The sequence below is a fragment of the Cyprinodon variegatus genome, unplaced genomic scaffold, assembly GCF_000732505.1.
Source record: "Cyprinodon variegatus isolate N-32 unplaced genomic scaffold, C_variegatus-1.0 Scaffold684, whole genome shotgun sequence".
In the NCBI taxonomy this organism is placed as follows: domain Eukaryota; kingdom Metazoa; phylum Chordata; class Actinopteri; order Cyprinodontiformes; family Cyprinodontidae; genus Cyprinodon; species Cyprinodon variegatus.
This window is the reverse complement of record NW_015151137.1, coordinates 322,305-338,020: the sequence shown is the minus strand read 5'-3', so window position 1 is coordinate 338,020 and position 15,716 is coordinate 322,305. Positions and strand designations below refer to the sequence as shown.

Here is a 15,716-nt window from a genome sequence, read left to right as displayed (position 1 = left end):
CATCCTGTTCAGCACCTGCAGAAAAATAACAGAATAAAGAATAAAAGTGAGATTTAAAATGGACTATAGATAAAAAGACCAAAATAATAAAAAAAAATACATAAAAAATCCGTATCTAATAAAGAACTTTATTTCAGAATTTAAATAGATTTACAAACCATAAGAAACAGAAAATATAAACAAGAAAACAAAACAAGTGATCGTCAAACTATCCACATGTGCATATCAAGGTAGAGATTGTAAACAGTCCTTTGAAGCCAAAAAGTTACGCTCCCCCCACCCCCACCGGTCAGGTTCACTCAATTGGAATACAATTTATTAGGTGGTGGATGTTTTCCTGAGTTGTTTTTTTTTTTTTTTTATCTCAACTGCTGGGTTTTCCCTTATTGGTGTTTTAACCAATCAGAGATCAGAAAACTCAAGGGGGGGAGGGGCAAGTGGGGAAGGAAAGTCAACATAAAAAATTAACAGTAGTCCAACAAATAAAAACAAAATAAACCCCATTATCCAAAGACAATATGATGTAGGGCTGGGGACCATTAGAAATCATAAAACAGGACTCAATGATCCAGTATAGATAGCTTAAAGGTTCTTAAAATATGTGTGCTCTGTCTGGTTGGATTGAGACAACATTTTGGTTTTTACATAATTGGGTTTTTGCTTCAACATTTACTGCTTCATACTGCCTGCAAAAAACTTGGGTTATAAAAACAAATATCAAGTCAAAAATCAAACACTTCGGAAATCTTTGCAGCTCATATCAAAGATTATGGAAAAACAAAGCAAATCAACCTCCACCCCATTCATAATATGACTTTGATGAAATCAAATTTGAGGACCTTTTTACCTTTGCACACATTCCCAAGCGTTACAACATGTCTAAAACCAAACACCTATCAGCATGCTAGTGAAGAACCACAGTGTTCTGCCCATGCTGGGATAAAATCCCATTCTGAACTTCCTTGTCACATTTTTCAGCACATCTTTAAAACCATCAGCGGCTATTCACAAAGCGGAAAGTTAAAGTTGAGATTTTCACTGGAAACACTGCTGGGGTCAGTGGTGGTTAAGTGTACGTTGTCCAGTCCTCGTTGTTGTAAAGGAGACGGAAAGTAAACCTATCAGTCTGGATATTCAACCCACCATTATTTCCTTCTAATTCCCCTCACACGGCTACTAGATCTCTGCTCAAAGCAACTGAGCTCATTGATTCAGGTGAGTCAAGATGGCTGCAATCCAGTGCAGCATGTTAGGATAAGAAAAACAAGACAACGTAATAATGATGCTGCATTGCACACAGCCACCAGTAGGAGGCAAGCACAGCAAAAGGCTGCAGTGCAACACCATGATGTGTACATCTCTGAGTGGGAATGACTAACCAATACGGACAAAAAGACGGATCCAGCTGAAAGAGCCCCTCTAAATACCCCCTCAGCTCCTCTCTAGCTGGAGTTTGGTCTAACTGCTGCTTTACTGCCATATTTAAAGCACTGCAAGTAACAGAAACTCAAGCTCTGACTGCATAGATTCCCTTCGATTTGAAACAGCACACTGGTTGCATGATCTACATTTGACTGGTGAGTTCAGCTGTTGGATCTTACCTTACACCCTGGATAAATTTAACAGGTGCTTCTATAAATAAGCAGAGAGGTTATCCAGCAGAAGTTTTAACTCTAGCGTCAGAGCTTGAATATCACTCTTCTGATAGAGGCTTGCTTGGGCTGATCACTTAGATCTGGGATTAAAGGAAGGCACAAGGAAGTGCGAGTAGCTTTCAGAAATTGATAATTTTCCTGTTCTGCACAGCCCAAGCCCTGTGGCTCTGAAAGTCGTGGGTGACGGTGTGTCAGGTGAACCTTCTGCCAACTGAAGGTCACACAGAAAAGTTTGCCTATGTGTTTAAGTGGTCTTGCTTTGATGAGGCGTTCCTGTTTTACAGTGAGCTGATCTGTTGCAAAAGAGAGAAACAGCCATGAGAAAGCTTCATTTCCCTTGACATCTGTGGAGGAAATAGGTCTTAGGGCTTCAAAGACCTTTATTTGGACATTTTGACACGCATCAGTGCAGTTTCTGTGTGGATCGTGTGTAACCTATACTCGGAGAACAAAAAAAAAACAAAAAAACAGGAAAAGACCAAAAGCAATTCAGCTGCTGTGTTTTCAATGACCCAGGCTTTAGTGTGATTGCACGTAACAGACGCTGGACAGACTGTGCCAAGAGTGTCCTTTAGCAGGAGGAGGGAGGGGTCAAAGTTCAGTCTGTGACACAATAGGGAGACTTTGAATGCGAGTGGGTGAGAACAAGATTTGGTCAGGGGAGGGAGGGGGGGTGATGTCACAGCGTGGCACGGTCAGGAGTCCTCGGTGCCAGAGTCATCCTCGTCATAGCAACAGTCTTCCTCGTCCTCCTCCTCATCTTCATCCAGCTCCTCGTCATCGTAGTAGTCGTCATAGAGGAGGTTGGAGCCGTCGTCTGTGGGAGGAACTTGTGTGCGGACGCAGTATTCGTCCAACGTGGTGGGAACTTTGACGCCGTCTCGCTCTGCGTCAGCTTTTGTAGACAGCACCTGTTTCCTTTTAAAGGAAAAAAAAGAAGAAGCTCTAAATCACCAAATCTCAGGCAGGCTTCCTGATTAAGGATGGTACCCTCTGTAGATACCTTATGATCTCGATGTATTCTCTGTCCTTTCCTTTGCTGTCCCTCCACTTGCGGTACATTACTGATGCGTCCACGTTGGCCGGGGAAAATGTGTTTGGTTCGTTTAGCAGAGAGATAACGCTGAGCAGGATGGTCCTGGAACACAAGAAAAGGAGGGTCAAAATAGAATAGGAGGAAGTAATGCAGAATGAGCAGAAGACTAAAGAATAGGGCAGAGAGGCCGGAGGCGAGGTATGGTAAGGTGAGACTCCTAGCAGGACTAAAGAAATGAACAGGAACAAAAGAGGAGAACAACATCTCAGCTAAGCTCCTAAAGCCTCTGGTTAGAGATGGTAATCGCTCTTCTCACATCGACACCTTCCAGACCCTGTCTGGCATATTGTAAATATTTTCCCCTACTTTTCAACCAGGCAGAAGGAAATTATTTTCAAATCACAACTAAAATGAGTGAATCCATGCTTTAATCTGCTACTGTTTAGCTAACTACCAGTCAGATGTGACCTCGGTGGAAACACCATATCTGCACGCCGATTAATGAACAAGTAAAACATGCTAAGTTTAGGGAGATGTTTATTTGAAATTTATATTTATTTGATCAGAATTTTTGCAGCTCTCAAGAGCAAAATTGGAGGATTTTAACTTCCTTTCTTTGGTTTACACAAAAGGCTTCACAATTTCCTCACAAGATAATATATTAAATAGTTGATAAAAACTCTTTCTTCATTCAGGTCTGATCAGCCCTGTTCAACCAAGATGTTCAGGCCTCAGCACTTCTTTTCATACGTTTTAAAAATAGGTTACATAACAGGAAAATAAACAGTTTATATTGTCAAATAATCTGCCAAAATATTAAACCCAAAACAAAAACAGCTTCTGCTGAATGCAGGAACAGTTTGACACGTTGGTTTTACATCAGTCATAATCACCTGACATTCTGTGTAGGGTTCCACCGCTCTGAAGGGAGCTCTCCACTCTGTGGGTCGTCCACTGGTGGATGTAGGATAGAGATGCAGACGTCTCCGTTCTGCAGAGACAGCGGCAACATAGCTTGATTAGAGGAAAATACGGTTTAAAAAAATGTTTTCAGGAAACACCAGACTTTTCTATCATTTATTTCAACAGACATAGAGCCAGTTTCACTGCAGATTCCCAGCCTGGTCATTTTACACATTTACTGTGCAATATGAGGGGCTGCAGCCTCTGAGCAGAAGGTATGTAGTCATGACTCAGTTCATTTGAAGCATTAAGGACTAAACTGTGATCATGCATTGCAGCTCAGTCAGGGAGTAGAGCATCTTTTTATAAGACTTAAAAACTTCACAAACTATATATCTCTCAATTCCCCTATTCTAATTTCATGATGATCTCAAGCATCTAAACGTCTTGCTTCAACCTCTAATGTGGAAAAAAATAAAATTCTAAATACCAGAATTAAACAGAAATTAGGTTTGTACAGGTCATAAAAGCAGCTGACAGAAGAAAAAAAAAAACTCTTCACTCATTCCTCTGATGCTGCTAGAATAGATACTTGGAAAAGAAAAATTTATTTTGTATTTGTTGGGAATAAAGCAAATTTAAGGAAGAATTTGAACTACCCCTTACAAACGATAAACAGGAAGTTCTGTTGATACTACCTCATAGATGTTGGGATGCCACATTTTGGTGAGGAAGCGGAACGCAGGTGGAGAGTACGGATAATCAACCGGGAACTTGATTCGAGCCTGAAGGTGAGAGAAGAAACACCGGTGACGTCAAAGGAAGCTTTATAATCCTTCTCAGTTGACATCAGTCAACTCACTACTTTTTCCACAATCCACACAAACCATTTGTTCTACATCAAAATATGAAAATGTGTTATATCTAAATTAACTATAGATGATGGGGGAGAAATATCTGGTACTTATCATACCTTAATTCATTAAGGTATAAAGTTATTATAGCTTAACTAATCCAGACTATGGAAGCAAATTAGGGTAATATACGGTATATACGGCCTGGTACATTTTGATTAAGGTTACATGCGGGTGACAGCATTGCTGTAACCTGTTATATGCTTATACAGGTAATTTAGCCCCAAATAAAAACAATTTCTTCAAATTACCATTTTCAGCTGCACTTAAAATAAAGCAACCATTTGTTTTTTCTGACAAGGATTTTGACTGTTTTCTCATTAAAATATCCAAAACTAGCCACACAAGTGTACATATATACTTGTTTGGCTACACTGAGTTGGGTGAAGGAGTTTGCCCTAAAATCGAAGGGTTGATGGTTCAAGCCCCGGCTCCAGCTTTCCGTCGCTTCTGTCAGTGAGCCCCAGGGCAGCTGTGGCTACAATGTAGCTTACCACCATCAGTGTGTGTGTTACTAGCTGAATGATGGATGTAGTATAAAGCGCTTTGGACAAGTTTTTCTAACCTGAAAAGGCGCTATATAAATACAGGCCATTTACTTATCCAGTGAGTCATCAAGAGTCTTTTTTATATATATAAAACTGCAAAACTGGATTAAAAAAAGGCTGAAAGTTTCCCCAAAATGTGGTAAATCTCCACAGTGGTAATGAAAATGAGGTGTCGGTGCTATCCACTCAAAGGTGCACATGGAGCAGCTAAAGCCAGGGTAATAGAATAGGATGTGGAGGAAGGAGGGGCCAGAGCCTAGCAGGGCGCTCAGCTGCACAGTCTCAGAGAAACATGAGTGTCTGGGAGGAGGGGAGGTTTGTTCACATAGAGACGAACCAAAACAATCCGACACTCGCACTGTGATCTGCCATTATATGTCCTTACATTGAGGGACCACCACATGCACATATAATGTATAAAACCAGTGTGCACCCCCCTACCCTACACACAAAGCCTCTCAGGAGAGAAAGGCTCATTAGAGATCATGCGCCGATTGGACCGATTACACGCATGCACATCACTCACAGCAGGAACCTTTCTGCTGATACCCATGTCAGCTTCTTAGACAGTTACTTACATTTGTTGGTTTAGCTTGGTCAGATGGGCTGTGTGCTGGGGTGAAAAATAAACCGTGTGGAGGGGGGTTGGGCTATATAAGGATTTAGTCTTATGTGAGCGTGTTGCATAATTTAAACCCAAAGATGCCAAAATCTTTATCAAAGTTCAGAAGCTCAACAGATGTAAATGAATTAAACTGCGTTTCTGTGTCCTGGTCCATGAGGTGTAGAGTTAACTTTCAACGTTTGATGTGTCAAAAAGGGGATCAACAATCGGGAAAAATAATCTGCTCTGCCCCCATGCAGCAATCCTGAAGAGAAAATGCTGACATGGTCACAAATGGGGAAAACATTAAATCCCTGGCTTTGACTAGTCGTGGCAGAAAGCTGGCAGAGGGCAGGGTTCAAGGCCACACTGTACACTTTACAGCTGGCACAGAGTCAGTGGGGGGGTGGACACAGCAGACAAACAGCAGACAGATTGGTAGGTTCACTTCTAAAATAAAGCAGTACATAAATCTAGATTTTGTCTATACATTAACAAGGACTGAGGCAAAAGGGAAAAACATGAAGTCATTTAAGTTCCTCTTTTTCCCATTGTAATACATAAAACCAGTAAACTAAAGATTAAATATCCACTATAAAAAAGGTAGGTTTGAATACAATTCTTCTAACTCTTCTTTACTTTTGTCCATTTTTTAAATTCTTTTAATTAATATTTAATCTAAACTATAGTATACAATTTTTTAAATAGTGATATGTAGTAGTTAATATTGTTTTTTTTATCCCTTCAACCATTTTCCTTTTTTGTAATATTTGTTGGGGAATCATTTTTCGTAATCAACCCTTAATAGGATGCTTATGTTTTCATTATCAAAATTTCATTACTATTAAATATAGCATTTATTATATTGTTTGTATTAATTTCAATATCTTCAGAATAAAGTCTCTTTTTCATAAATTCAAAAGTAAAACAGTATACTGCTTCAGGTATTCAGTATTTCTTAAAATGAAAGACGTCAAACTAAAAGATGAATTCAAAGGTTTTTGGTTTCTTTTAACATTCATTCCATAATTATTAAGAAAACTTTAGCAATAAAAAAAAAAAAAAAAAAACGGCAATATATTCCTTTGGTCAACAAAAATAACCACAAAGTTACATCCAAGTGTATTAAAAATACCAAACACTCGCTCTCTCCTTCAGATACATAAACATTTATGTCTGTGGGGAGGTAGCTGTAAAGACCCAATCTCTCACTCTGGTGGGTTTTTTCTGTAAGGGTCTGAACACATTTACAGAATATTTGTGAAAAAGGCTTCATTCATTTCAACTCTCCCAGACTAAATATAAGCAAACTGTGGAAATTGGTCAAATGAAAAACATTTTCCGTCAAGAAGCCCCTTCTTCCTTTGGTTTTTACCTGTGTTCTTTAGTTTCTGTCATTTTAGCTCTTAATGAACCTAATGGCCCACTCAACCTGTAAACAAAATTGCCTCAGAATGTTTCTGGAACTCTGGGTGCATGCACTTCACAAATTCCCCTCGACAGGAAAGTGTCATTTTTAAGAAATGCCCTTTTATGAATGTTCTCCTTTAAGATACACAAACCAATGTATAATTCTGTGGACAAAACTCACTACTGCATGTCACATTTCTTGCAGATCCTTGCAACCAAAGGTACGCTTACACCTAACGCAAATGCGGCTCCCGGAGCGAGCAATTTCCATGTTACCGCTGAGTTAATCTGAATAGTGCAAATTGCAGCTCCCATTCCTTCGCAGTTTACAGGGTCTACAGAAAAAAAAAGTCATCTTAGGTAGGAAAGAAACTCTGCACTGCTGTGCTGCTGAATCTGGAAGATCTTTAGCCAAAAAAAAATGCAAACTACAGCCCTCTGAAAAAGAATAAAAAAAGGTTACACACAAAAAGAAAAAATAAATAAAGGATGAAGGGAAACTGTACAGCTCCTATGCACCAGATGAGAATATTAGGAGGCTTCTATGCTACATGAACCATCAACTGGAAGCATCTTACTTCCTCTTCCTACCTACTTACTACCAGCACTAATAGGACAGCACTTATGACGACTGCTGATGCACTTCCTCTTTGGCTGAAGTGTCCTTAATAATTTGCTCAATTCGGATTAAGCCAAGCTCCCCTGGTCCTGCTAATGACATAATTATTTGATTCAGGTGTTTAAAAGAAAACATTTCAAAGCTGCAGGACGCCTGCCCTATGAAGACTGCCTTTTGACACAATGGAAGCATAAGGCTGCGCTCATACTGAACGTGTTGTGAGCATCAAAGGCTACGTTCACACTGCAAGTCTTCATGCTTAATTCTGACTTTTTTGTGAAATCTGATTTTTTTGCGTTGCCGTTCACATTTCCAAATATATGTGACTTGTATGTGATCTACTGTGTTAACTACAGTCATACAACGCAAGTGTCCCGCATGCGCAGTAGACGACGCAATGACTTCACAGGCCAGTGTGCTCTGTGTTTACGGAAGTAAACATGGATGGTAGTGCTGGAGCGCATCATTCAGTGATCATTCCCAACCATAAAAACTCAATCTTTTCAATATGGTTAAACATATATACTGCTCTCTGCATCATCGTCCGCCATGGTTGTTGTTTTTCTTGCTGCTTCTTTATAGCAAGACCCAGAATAGTGACATTTGTCGTGTATTAATGGCGTTCAGGTCAGATGAATGCGACCTGGCTGTTTAGACACAGATCGCATTTGAAAAGATCAGATTCGTATCGGATTCAGGACCACATAGCCAAATGGCCTGGGTCGAGTTGGAAAAAAATCTAAAATGTGTTGTTCAGACAGCCATAAAAAGATCAGATACAGGTCGCATATGGGCCAAAAAAAAAATAAAAAATCCGATTTGGGTCATTTCAGGCTACTGTGTAAACGTAGCCAAAAAGTCACCCAACACCTCCTCATGGATTCTTTTGCTGGTCTCTTGTGTACAATGACAGATGCAATGAAAAAAGGTTACTTTGCTTGATTAGATGTAATGAGACCAAAAACCAAAGTCACAGCAGACCAGGAACGAGTCGTCTCAAAGTGGCTTTTTTACACTTTGGTTAAATCATTATCCTGGCCAACTTCCCAATTATCTGTCAGCAATGGATATAAAGGGAAACCCTAATAATATGTCATGTGTTAGAAAAACTAAAACATGAAGAGAATAATTACATTTAACCAATGAGACATAGGTTGCATAACAGCAAATTCCCAAATTAAATCTGACCTACTTATAAAAGAGTGTAGCCAGGGTTCAACCACTCAAAGACTAAAACCAATTTTCTACCAAAGACACAAAAACAAAGACATTTTTCCTGCTACCATGAGTTCAGAACATGAACTAAGTGACCAATTCTGTAAACAGAAAGATTGGGACTTTAAAAGTTGCCTTGAGTGCAATAAAAAAAAAAACAGCAATGAGAAAGAACACTCCCAGCCACTGAAAAATGACATGAAGGCAGGCTAAAGGAGGTCAATGAACGACCCGAAAAGAACAAATCATTCTGTTCTGGTTCTGCACCTCCTCAAGGCCTCTACACATCTTAACACACACACACAGACACACACTACTTATGGTCATCCCTAATGACAGGGACCTTGAGAAGAGGGAAGATGTAACACCAAGCAGATACATCTTCCAGTTTATCAATAGCCCCCCACCATTATCTTCATTCTCAAACGAAAAAAAGGAAGGAAACAGATTAAAACTAAGAGATCCTCAGAATGGTTCATATGAGATTGAGCTCCAGAAACTGCGGTGTTTCAGAGATAACCACACAGCTAGCCTAAACAGGAAAGAGACAAACCCCTGCCATTGCTTCAGGGGACGATTAGAACTAGCTGGGGCCTCAAACTCACCCCTGCTTGTAAGTTCTGCTTTCAAAGGGGAGGGGGCAGCACTGTGAGGAGGGGATCTGTCTGCTCTTGAACAAGCCATTTCAGTCCTCTTTCCTTTTTTCTTCAGCCTGCTCTTGTTTCTCTGACAGTGCCTAAGGGGGGGAAACATGACTCTGGAAACTGTGCCCAGCCGATCCTGGTGCAGCTGGGTGTCTTGCCTGTACCCGTCCCTAGACTACTGCTCCATGGCTTAAAAGCCAAAGTGGAGAAGCAAGCAAGCCAAGACAACAGCTCAACAGGAAAGGGTGGGTATTAACTAATCAGCTTCTTCTATGTAGCCAACATGGAGTGTTTCAGGGTCTGTATACAGCAGGGCAGATTTTTGTTTCTTCAAACAGATGTATGAATCCGTGATTCGGCATCAGGCCAGCATACTGTATACAGCAGGGCAGATTTTTGTTTCTTCATACAGATGTATGCTCTGTAAAGTAGCGTCACCTCATATAGCTGCAGACATACAGAACACTTAGAAAAGACCTCTGTGGAGATTTTACCACATTATATTAATACTACAATTTAATATTGTACTAGACTTTACTTTAGTATTTCTTTACAGAAGTCAAAGATAAAGAGGCTCAGTGGAAAACAGGCTCTTAAGAACTACACCTGGAATCAAGAATATAACAACTTCTACATTTTCTTATTTCTTTTTAAAATAGAAAAAACTTAAGTTACCTGTACTGTAAATCACATTTTAATAATAAGTTGCAATAAAAAAAAAATTGTTGTCAGATAAATGTCTGGAATATCGTGGCTCAGTCAAAGTTCTGGCTCTCAATCACAATTACTCATGGAGCCTTTGGGGAAACGATTAGCCTTCCTCTAAGTTAGGTCACTTTTCCTGTGTTTTGGAAAACAGAGATTTAAAAAAAAAGAGGTTAAACCTTGTTAAACAGGTCGAAGTCTGATTTCACATAGATGTACCCAATCGTGGGAAACAAGATTTAAATTTCATTGATCAAAAAAGTAAATGCAGAGGTAAACAAAATCAAATTCAAATCAAACATGTCACACTATGGCATGAATCAAAGACTTGAGAAGTAGAAGAAGCTACCTTTGTGAAGCAAAGGGCAAAAATATATGGGGTGTGTACCTGGAGAAAAATTAGGTTTAATATCATGAAGTATTTGATCATGAAGTACAGATAAGAGCAGAAACCTGCCTCTATGTACCGCCAAAGTAAAGGCTAGTTCACCTGACAATAAAACTGCCGATTTTTGCCCGAGAACAGAAAAACTGGTTATAATTTATAAAATAACCTAAAATATTAAAAAAATTATTTTATTTTATATTCTGGTATTTCCATATGTTACAGCCAGAAACACTCTTAATTCCAGTTGCTACCAAAGGCAACAGGAAATCCCTGAGTGGGTAGGCTCATAATCCTGGTAAACAGACTGTATGGATCATGTGTTGAAGTGGACTTTCTCGCTTAAAAGCAACTTACAACTACTTTTTCCGCACTGTTCACAGCAAATAAATCTATTGGGACGCAGAGACTTTGTCAGATCTGCGTTGACAGCAACTGAATCAGCCTCTGTGGGATGTACTGCACTTGTGGCATGGTTGAAGATAACACACTGTACAACCAAACCTGGCCTATGTCTGATTTTATACAATCATCATTAGGATCTCTTAAGTAAAAAAAAAAAGAAAAAAATCACCCGACAGTGTGAACCAGCCTTAAAAAGAGCCCATTGTATTTTGATTTTTACACCAAAAGCTGGTTGATCTAATCAGAACGATTGGCTGCTTTTAGAGATAAAGTGTATCAGTGACCACCTAGAGAAACATGCTTGTCCAACAAGAGCAGCCAAATCGGCCAGTGTACCTTAAATATTCATCCAAGATCATTGCCAGCCTCTGTGTGTAATCAGACACTCACATTAGGCTGAGGGATTGGGGATACCTCATGGTACAATGCAGAAGGCAAGCGGATACCTGAGACGTGTCGGTTGAACAGGAATGTTTAGGGGAGCACATGAAACCTCCAGATCAATAGCCAGTTTAAAGTCTTAATGCCCCAGTCCCCTAATCAGGATTGGATGATATATTTATAATGCACTGTGTGGCCTGGAGCTACAATGTGACTGAAAGCAAAAAAAAAAAAATGGAGAGAAAAACAACAAACCCTGACTCAGCCAGGTTTCATTAGGATTGGCTCCGTTTCTGTTCAGCAACGTAACTGGACAAAACTGTTTGAGTCGAGCAAACTGGTTGGATGGAAACCCAGAAAAGAACAATGAGTCATAACCATGAGGCGTATTTCACAGCCGGGATGTGCATTCCTGTCCCGACAAAGGAATCCTGTAGCACCCACACCAACAAACTAAAACACCATCCCCAGAGGCGCTGGGGCCCTTTGCTTGTGTTCACAGGCTTGATAAAAAAAAAAAAACCCAAAAAACGACCAGAGTGCTTCTCAAGCACTGGAATTACTCAATTTCAAAACAGCTAAAGGGTTGTTTTGCAAAAACAGATCTATTAAACTTGTTAAAAACAGTGCAAATGTATACATTACAGCAATAGTTGAAGGTTATACCCTCTACAGGTTCAATAACTTAACTACCTTTTTGTTTTATCTGGCATTAATTCCAAGTTTTAGACGGAATTAACAGATCCCGGCGATCTAGAACCCCTTTCGCACAGAATGCATTTTAATCAGAGCATTTTAAAGAACCTTAAGTTTTATTAAGTTTGAGATAAAACGACAGAAAGCTTTTTGCTATGGCAACATCATCTACTGTAGGTATGTAGCTGTGGGTAGGATCTAAAATGAGCTTAATTACCTGGTAAAAAAAAACAGCATAAAGAGAATGTAATTTTTAAAGATTTAAATATTCAGGAGAATATTTTTCATCCAAGAGATTCGATAAGGTGATCTATGGTTGTCTGAAATAATCTGTACAGACAAAGAACATCTGTCAAACACATTTACTCCCAGGGGAGGAAGCATGTTAGAAAAACAAAAAAGATTAGCGACATATTAAAGGGGAAACCCGAAACCAGACCATAGATGCCTACTATATGGGTCATCAAGGAGCGAATCTGAATAAGAAAATAGGCGGCCAACCTTTCTAAAGGCTGACAAGTTAAAACAAAAGACAAAGAAATGATTGAATCAGTTAGGAAGGTGACAAGTTTATCTAGTTTGTTTAGTACACAGAAAACAGACAGCAGAGGAGCAAGATAACTCAGATTATAGGAAGACACACAAGTATGATTAGGTCTGATTGCAGCTGAAAACAATGGAAATGGACTTGAAAGGATACAGGCTTAGATTAGGAGTGAAACCAAAACACTGGTGGCATTTAAGAATAATTGAATTTTGCCTGGATCAAATAAAACCAAAGGAAATTCTTTATAACAGTGTACATTTGCTGAAATATTGTGACAGTCTTAGGTTTAATCCTAAATAAATTATCATTCCAAAGTCACAATACAAGTAAAAATAAAGCTATTACAACTTGTTTAGTTAAATAAATACGGTATAGTTAAGTAAATATATCGACATTGAGTTTAAAATAATATATTTATAATAAATGCTTTTTTGGTTTATGTATATTTTTGGCATTTTCCAAACCCCGACTATGAGAATAAAACCCTTTTATCTATAATTTTTGTATTTTAATTTGAAAATAAATGTGATTGTGTTTGGTTAGAGCAGTTTAGTAGAACAGGAACAATGTTTCCACAGTGAAATTTACATTGATCTGAAAGGAATTGTGTTTTCTGGCCTGATTATTAAAAAAAATAAAATAAATAACACCAGTCAAACTGTTAGAAAAGGCTACATTTCAAAAGGAAACATATCTGGGCTGTAATGATGAGCACAAAGGAGATGATTGAATTAGTTAGCCAACTAAAGAAGGTCCCATTCACACCGCAGCCTTTGTTCCAATATAGATGTATCAATCATATCTAGACTGCGACTGTAAGGAGACAATAAATGGGAATTTTCAAAGAAAAACAACCCATTAATAAGCTACTTTATTTTAAAAGAAAATCTCAACATTAAAGGTGGATAAATTCTGATTGAGGAGAGTTGGTTTAAAGTTGAACAAAGAGCTATGTTGTATCACAGCAACGATTAAACAGGAAACAACAATTAGTTAAACAATGTAGGTAATAACTTTAACCTGCTGTTGGTCCATAGAAAGGCTAAGCTAACTGGAGTCCTGCCCTTTGTGTGGGAAAAGTAGGAGAAATAAAATCCGCGGTAGAACAATAGATGTGGAGCTAGCTAACGTTAGCCACTCACCTTAAAATAACCACCCTGGTAGTGAGTGTTTGGGGGTCCGAATATCGCCACTTCCCAGTTATACATGTCCGACTCGTCCACTAAAGTTATCTTGAATCCCTCCACCGGCTCATCTTGGAGGCTCTTCATCTCCAGCATTAGTGCTTTTTGTGAACTGGCTACATGGTGCACATGCTGAGCCATATTCCACAACGAACAATATTAATAGATTTCAGCAACCCACAGCCAACTGTGTATGCGAAGGACAAAGCTAGGTCGGTGCGAACAACAGCTAACAACAAAGAACCAACGAGTTTGTGAACGCTGGTTTCCGTCAGCGTGTCTTCGGAGGGGGAAAAGAGAAGAAAAAGAAAACGGAGTATAAAAACCACAACGGCTGGGCTTTTTTTTTTTTTTTTTTGGTCGCAGCTGGTGCGTCTTCTTCCTCTCTTGGTGTGAAGGATCCCCGGGAGCTCAGTACATTCAGAATAAAGCAGCTCTGATCAAGTTAGCCGCTAGGTTTACCCCATTTCCGGCTGCAGGCTTTCAAAATAAAAGCATAAACTTTCCATGGTAAATATTTAGGCGTTTTTTTAACCCTTCATAGGGCAAGTTACTATTTTTGATCAATTGCATAAGTCTAGAAGCACAATATCTATATCCAGCCATTCAGCAAAGATACCGCTACATGGCTGTACAACTTATTTTAGCATTTGACTAATTAGATGAGCCCTTGAATGATATATTTCCTACTGTAAATTAAGTACATTTTCATTAATTTCTTAAAGAAGCACTTTTGTTATTTTTTTAATATATTGGGGCGAGTTGGCGTTTCTTGTTATTACATTGATATTCATTATTGCCTTCAAAATATACATTTTTTTTTTTATGTTACAAAGGTGATAAGGTCTTATCCTGGATTCCAATAACAAGCTTAAAATTTGAATTATTTGCCCTATAAAGGGTTAAGAGTTCACAAAGATAACCTCAGTGCATCCAAACTATATTTTCATATTCTGACAAATACCTAAAAGAGGAAGTCATTGGGAAATAAATTTAGATCTAAAGACAATATTCCATAAACCTAATAGTCAGTGGTGTTTCTAGATACCATTTACATTAGTTTTGTCATGTGGGCTTAGAGCAAAAAAATAAATTAATAAAAATAGATAATTAAATAGATAAAAACCAATACAATGGTTCAATAACATAGTTACACACAGTTTCAGCTAAAAGTGTAACAGCTTCACTTACAAAATAATTTGTCATTTATAAGTCCCTGTCTAGATGCTCATGCTATTCTTTTAACCCTGTAGGAGGGCTACCATGCATTGGGAAGTCTTTGCAACACATCACTCAGGAAGTAGAATTCATGGTATCATTAATAAAGGAAATTTGATCAGGTACTGAAGCAACAACAAGCTCCAATCTCATTGTGACTGCATATTATACACTGGCCCTTAACAATGGGACACCCCAGGGCTGAGTGTTCAGTCCACTCCTCAAATGCTGATGTGAACTCAACAAACCCTGGTATGAAGTTAGATGATCCCAGTGATAAAATTCACTCCAGAGAGATTTACCACCTGACCAAGTTATGTTTAAACAATTGCTTTACCTTAAACTCTGGCAAAAATGTGGATTTTAGGAGGTCCTGTTCAGGACATATCACACCCCACTTCTGTTACAGACAGTGGAGCATAATGAGAACAGTTTCCTGGGTCCTCACATCTTAAACCCAGGTCACCTTTGCCCTGGGGGTCAGAAGAGATTCTTCTTTCTCAAAGGAACTGATGAGTCAGCAGTCCTTCACAGTACTTGTGCATTTATACAGAAACACAACAAAGAGCATCCTGGGTCTACACATAACAGTGAGGTAATGATGCTACACAGGAAAAGGAGAAATTGGCCTTGATTGTCAAAACAAT

At 38.9% G+C, this 15,716-nt stretch overlaps 1 protein-coding gene across 1 annotated transcript; it reads right to left on the bottom strand.

Moving 5' to 3' along the window:
* Positions 1 to 337: 337 nt before the first annotated feature.
* On the bottom strand, positions 338 to 14,236 carry LOC107097321 (ubiquitin-conjugating enzyme E2 R2-like). The gene is made up of 5 exons (XM_015394437.1): positions 13,810 to 14,236; positions 4,293 to 4,379; positions 3,585 to 3,682; positions 2,659 to 2,793; positions 338 to 2,573 (listed from the first exon to the last, which is right to left on the bottom strand). Exons 1-5 carry the CDS (start codon positions 13,990 to 13,992, stop codon positions 2,351 to 2,353), a joined length of 726 nt encoding a protein of 241 aa, XP_015249923.1. The 5' UTR covers positions 13,993 to 14,236; the 3' UTR covers positions 338 to 2,350.
* Between the last annotated feature and the right edge of the window lie 1,480 nt (positions 14,237 to 15,716).

Excerpts from the sequence above, each read along its gene's own strand:
- LOC107097321 (XM_015394437.1), bottom strand. The coding sequence starts at position 13,992 with ATGGCTCAGCATGTGCACCATGTAGCCAGTTCACAAAAAGCACTAATG. Across the intron at positions 3,683-4,292 it reads GGCATCCCAACATCTATGAG|AACGGAGACGTCTGCATCTC; the intron begins GTAGTATCAACA and ends CTGTCTCTGCAG. Across the intron at positions 2,574-2,658 it reads GAATACATCGAGATCATAAG|GAAACAGGTGCTGTCTACAA; the intron begins GTATCTACAGAG and ends TTCCTTTAAAAG.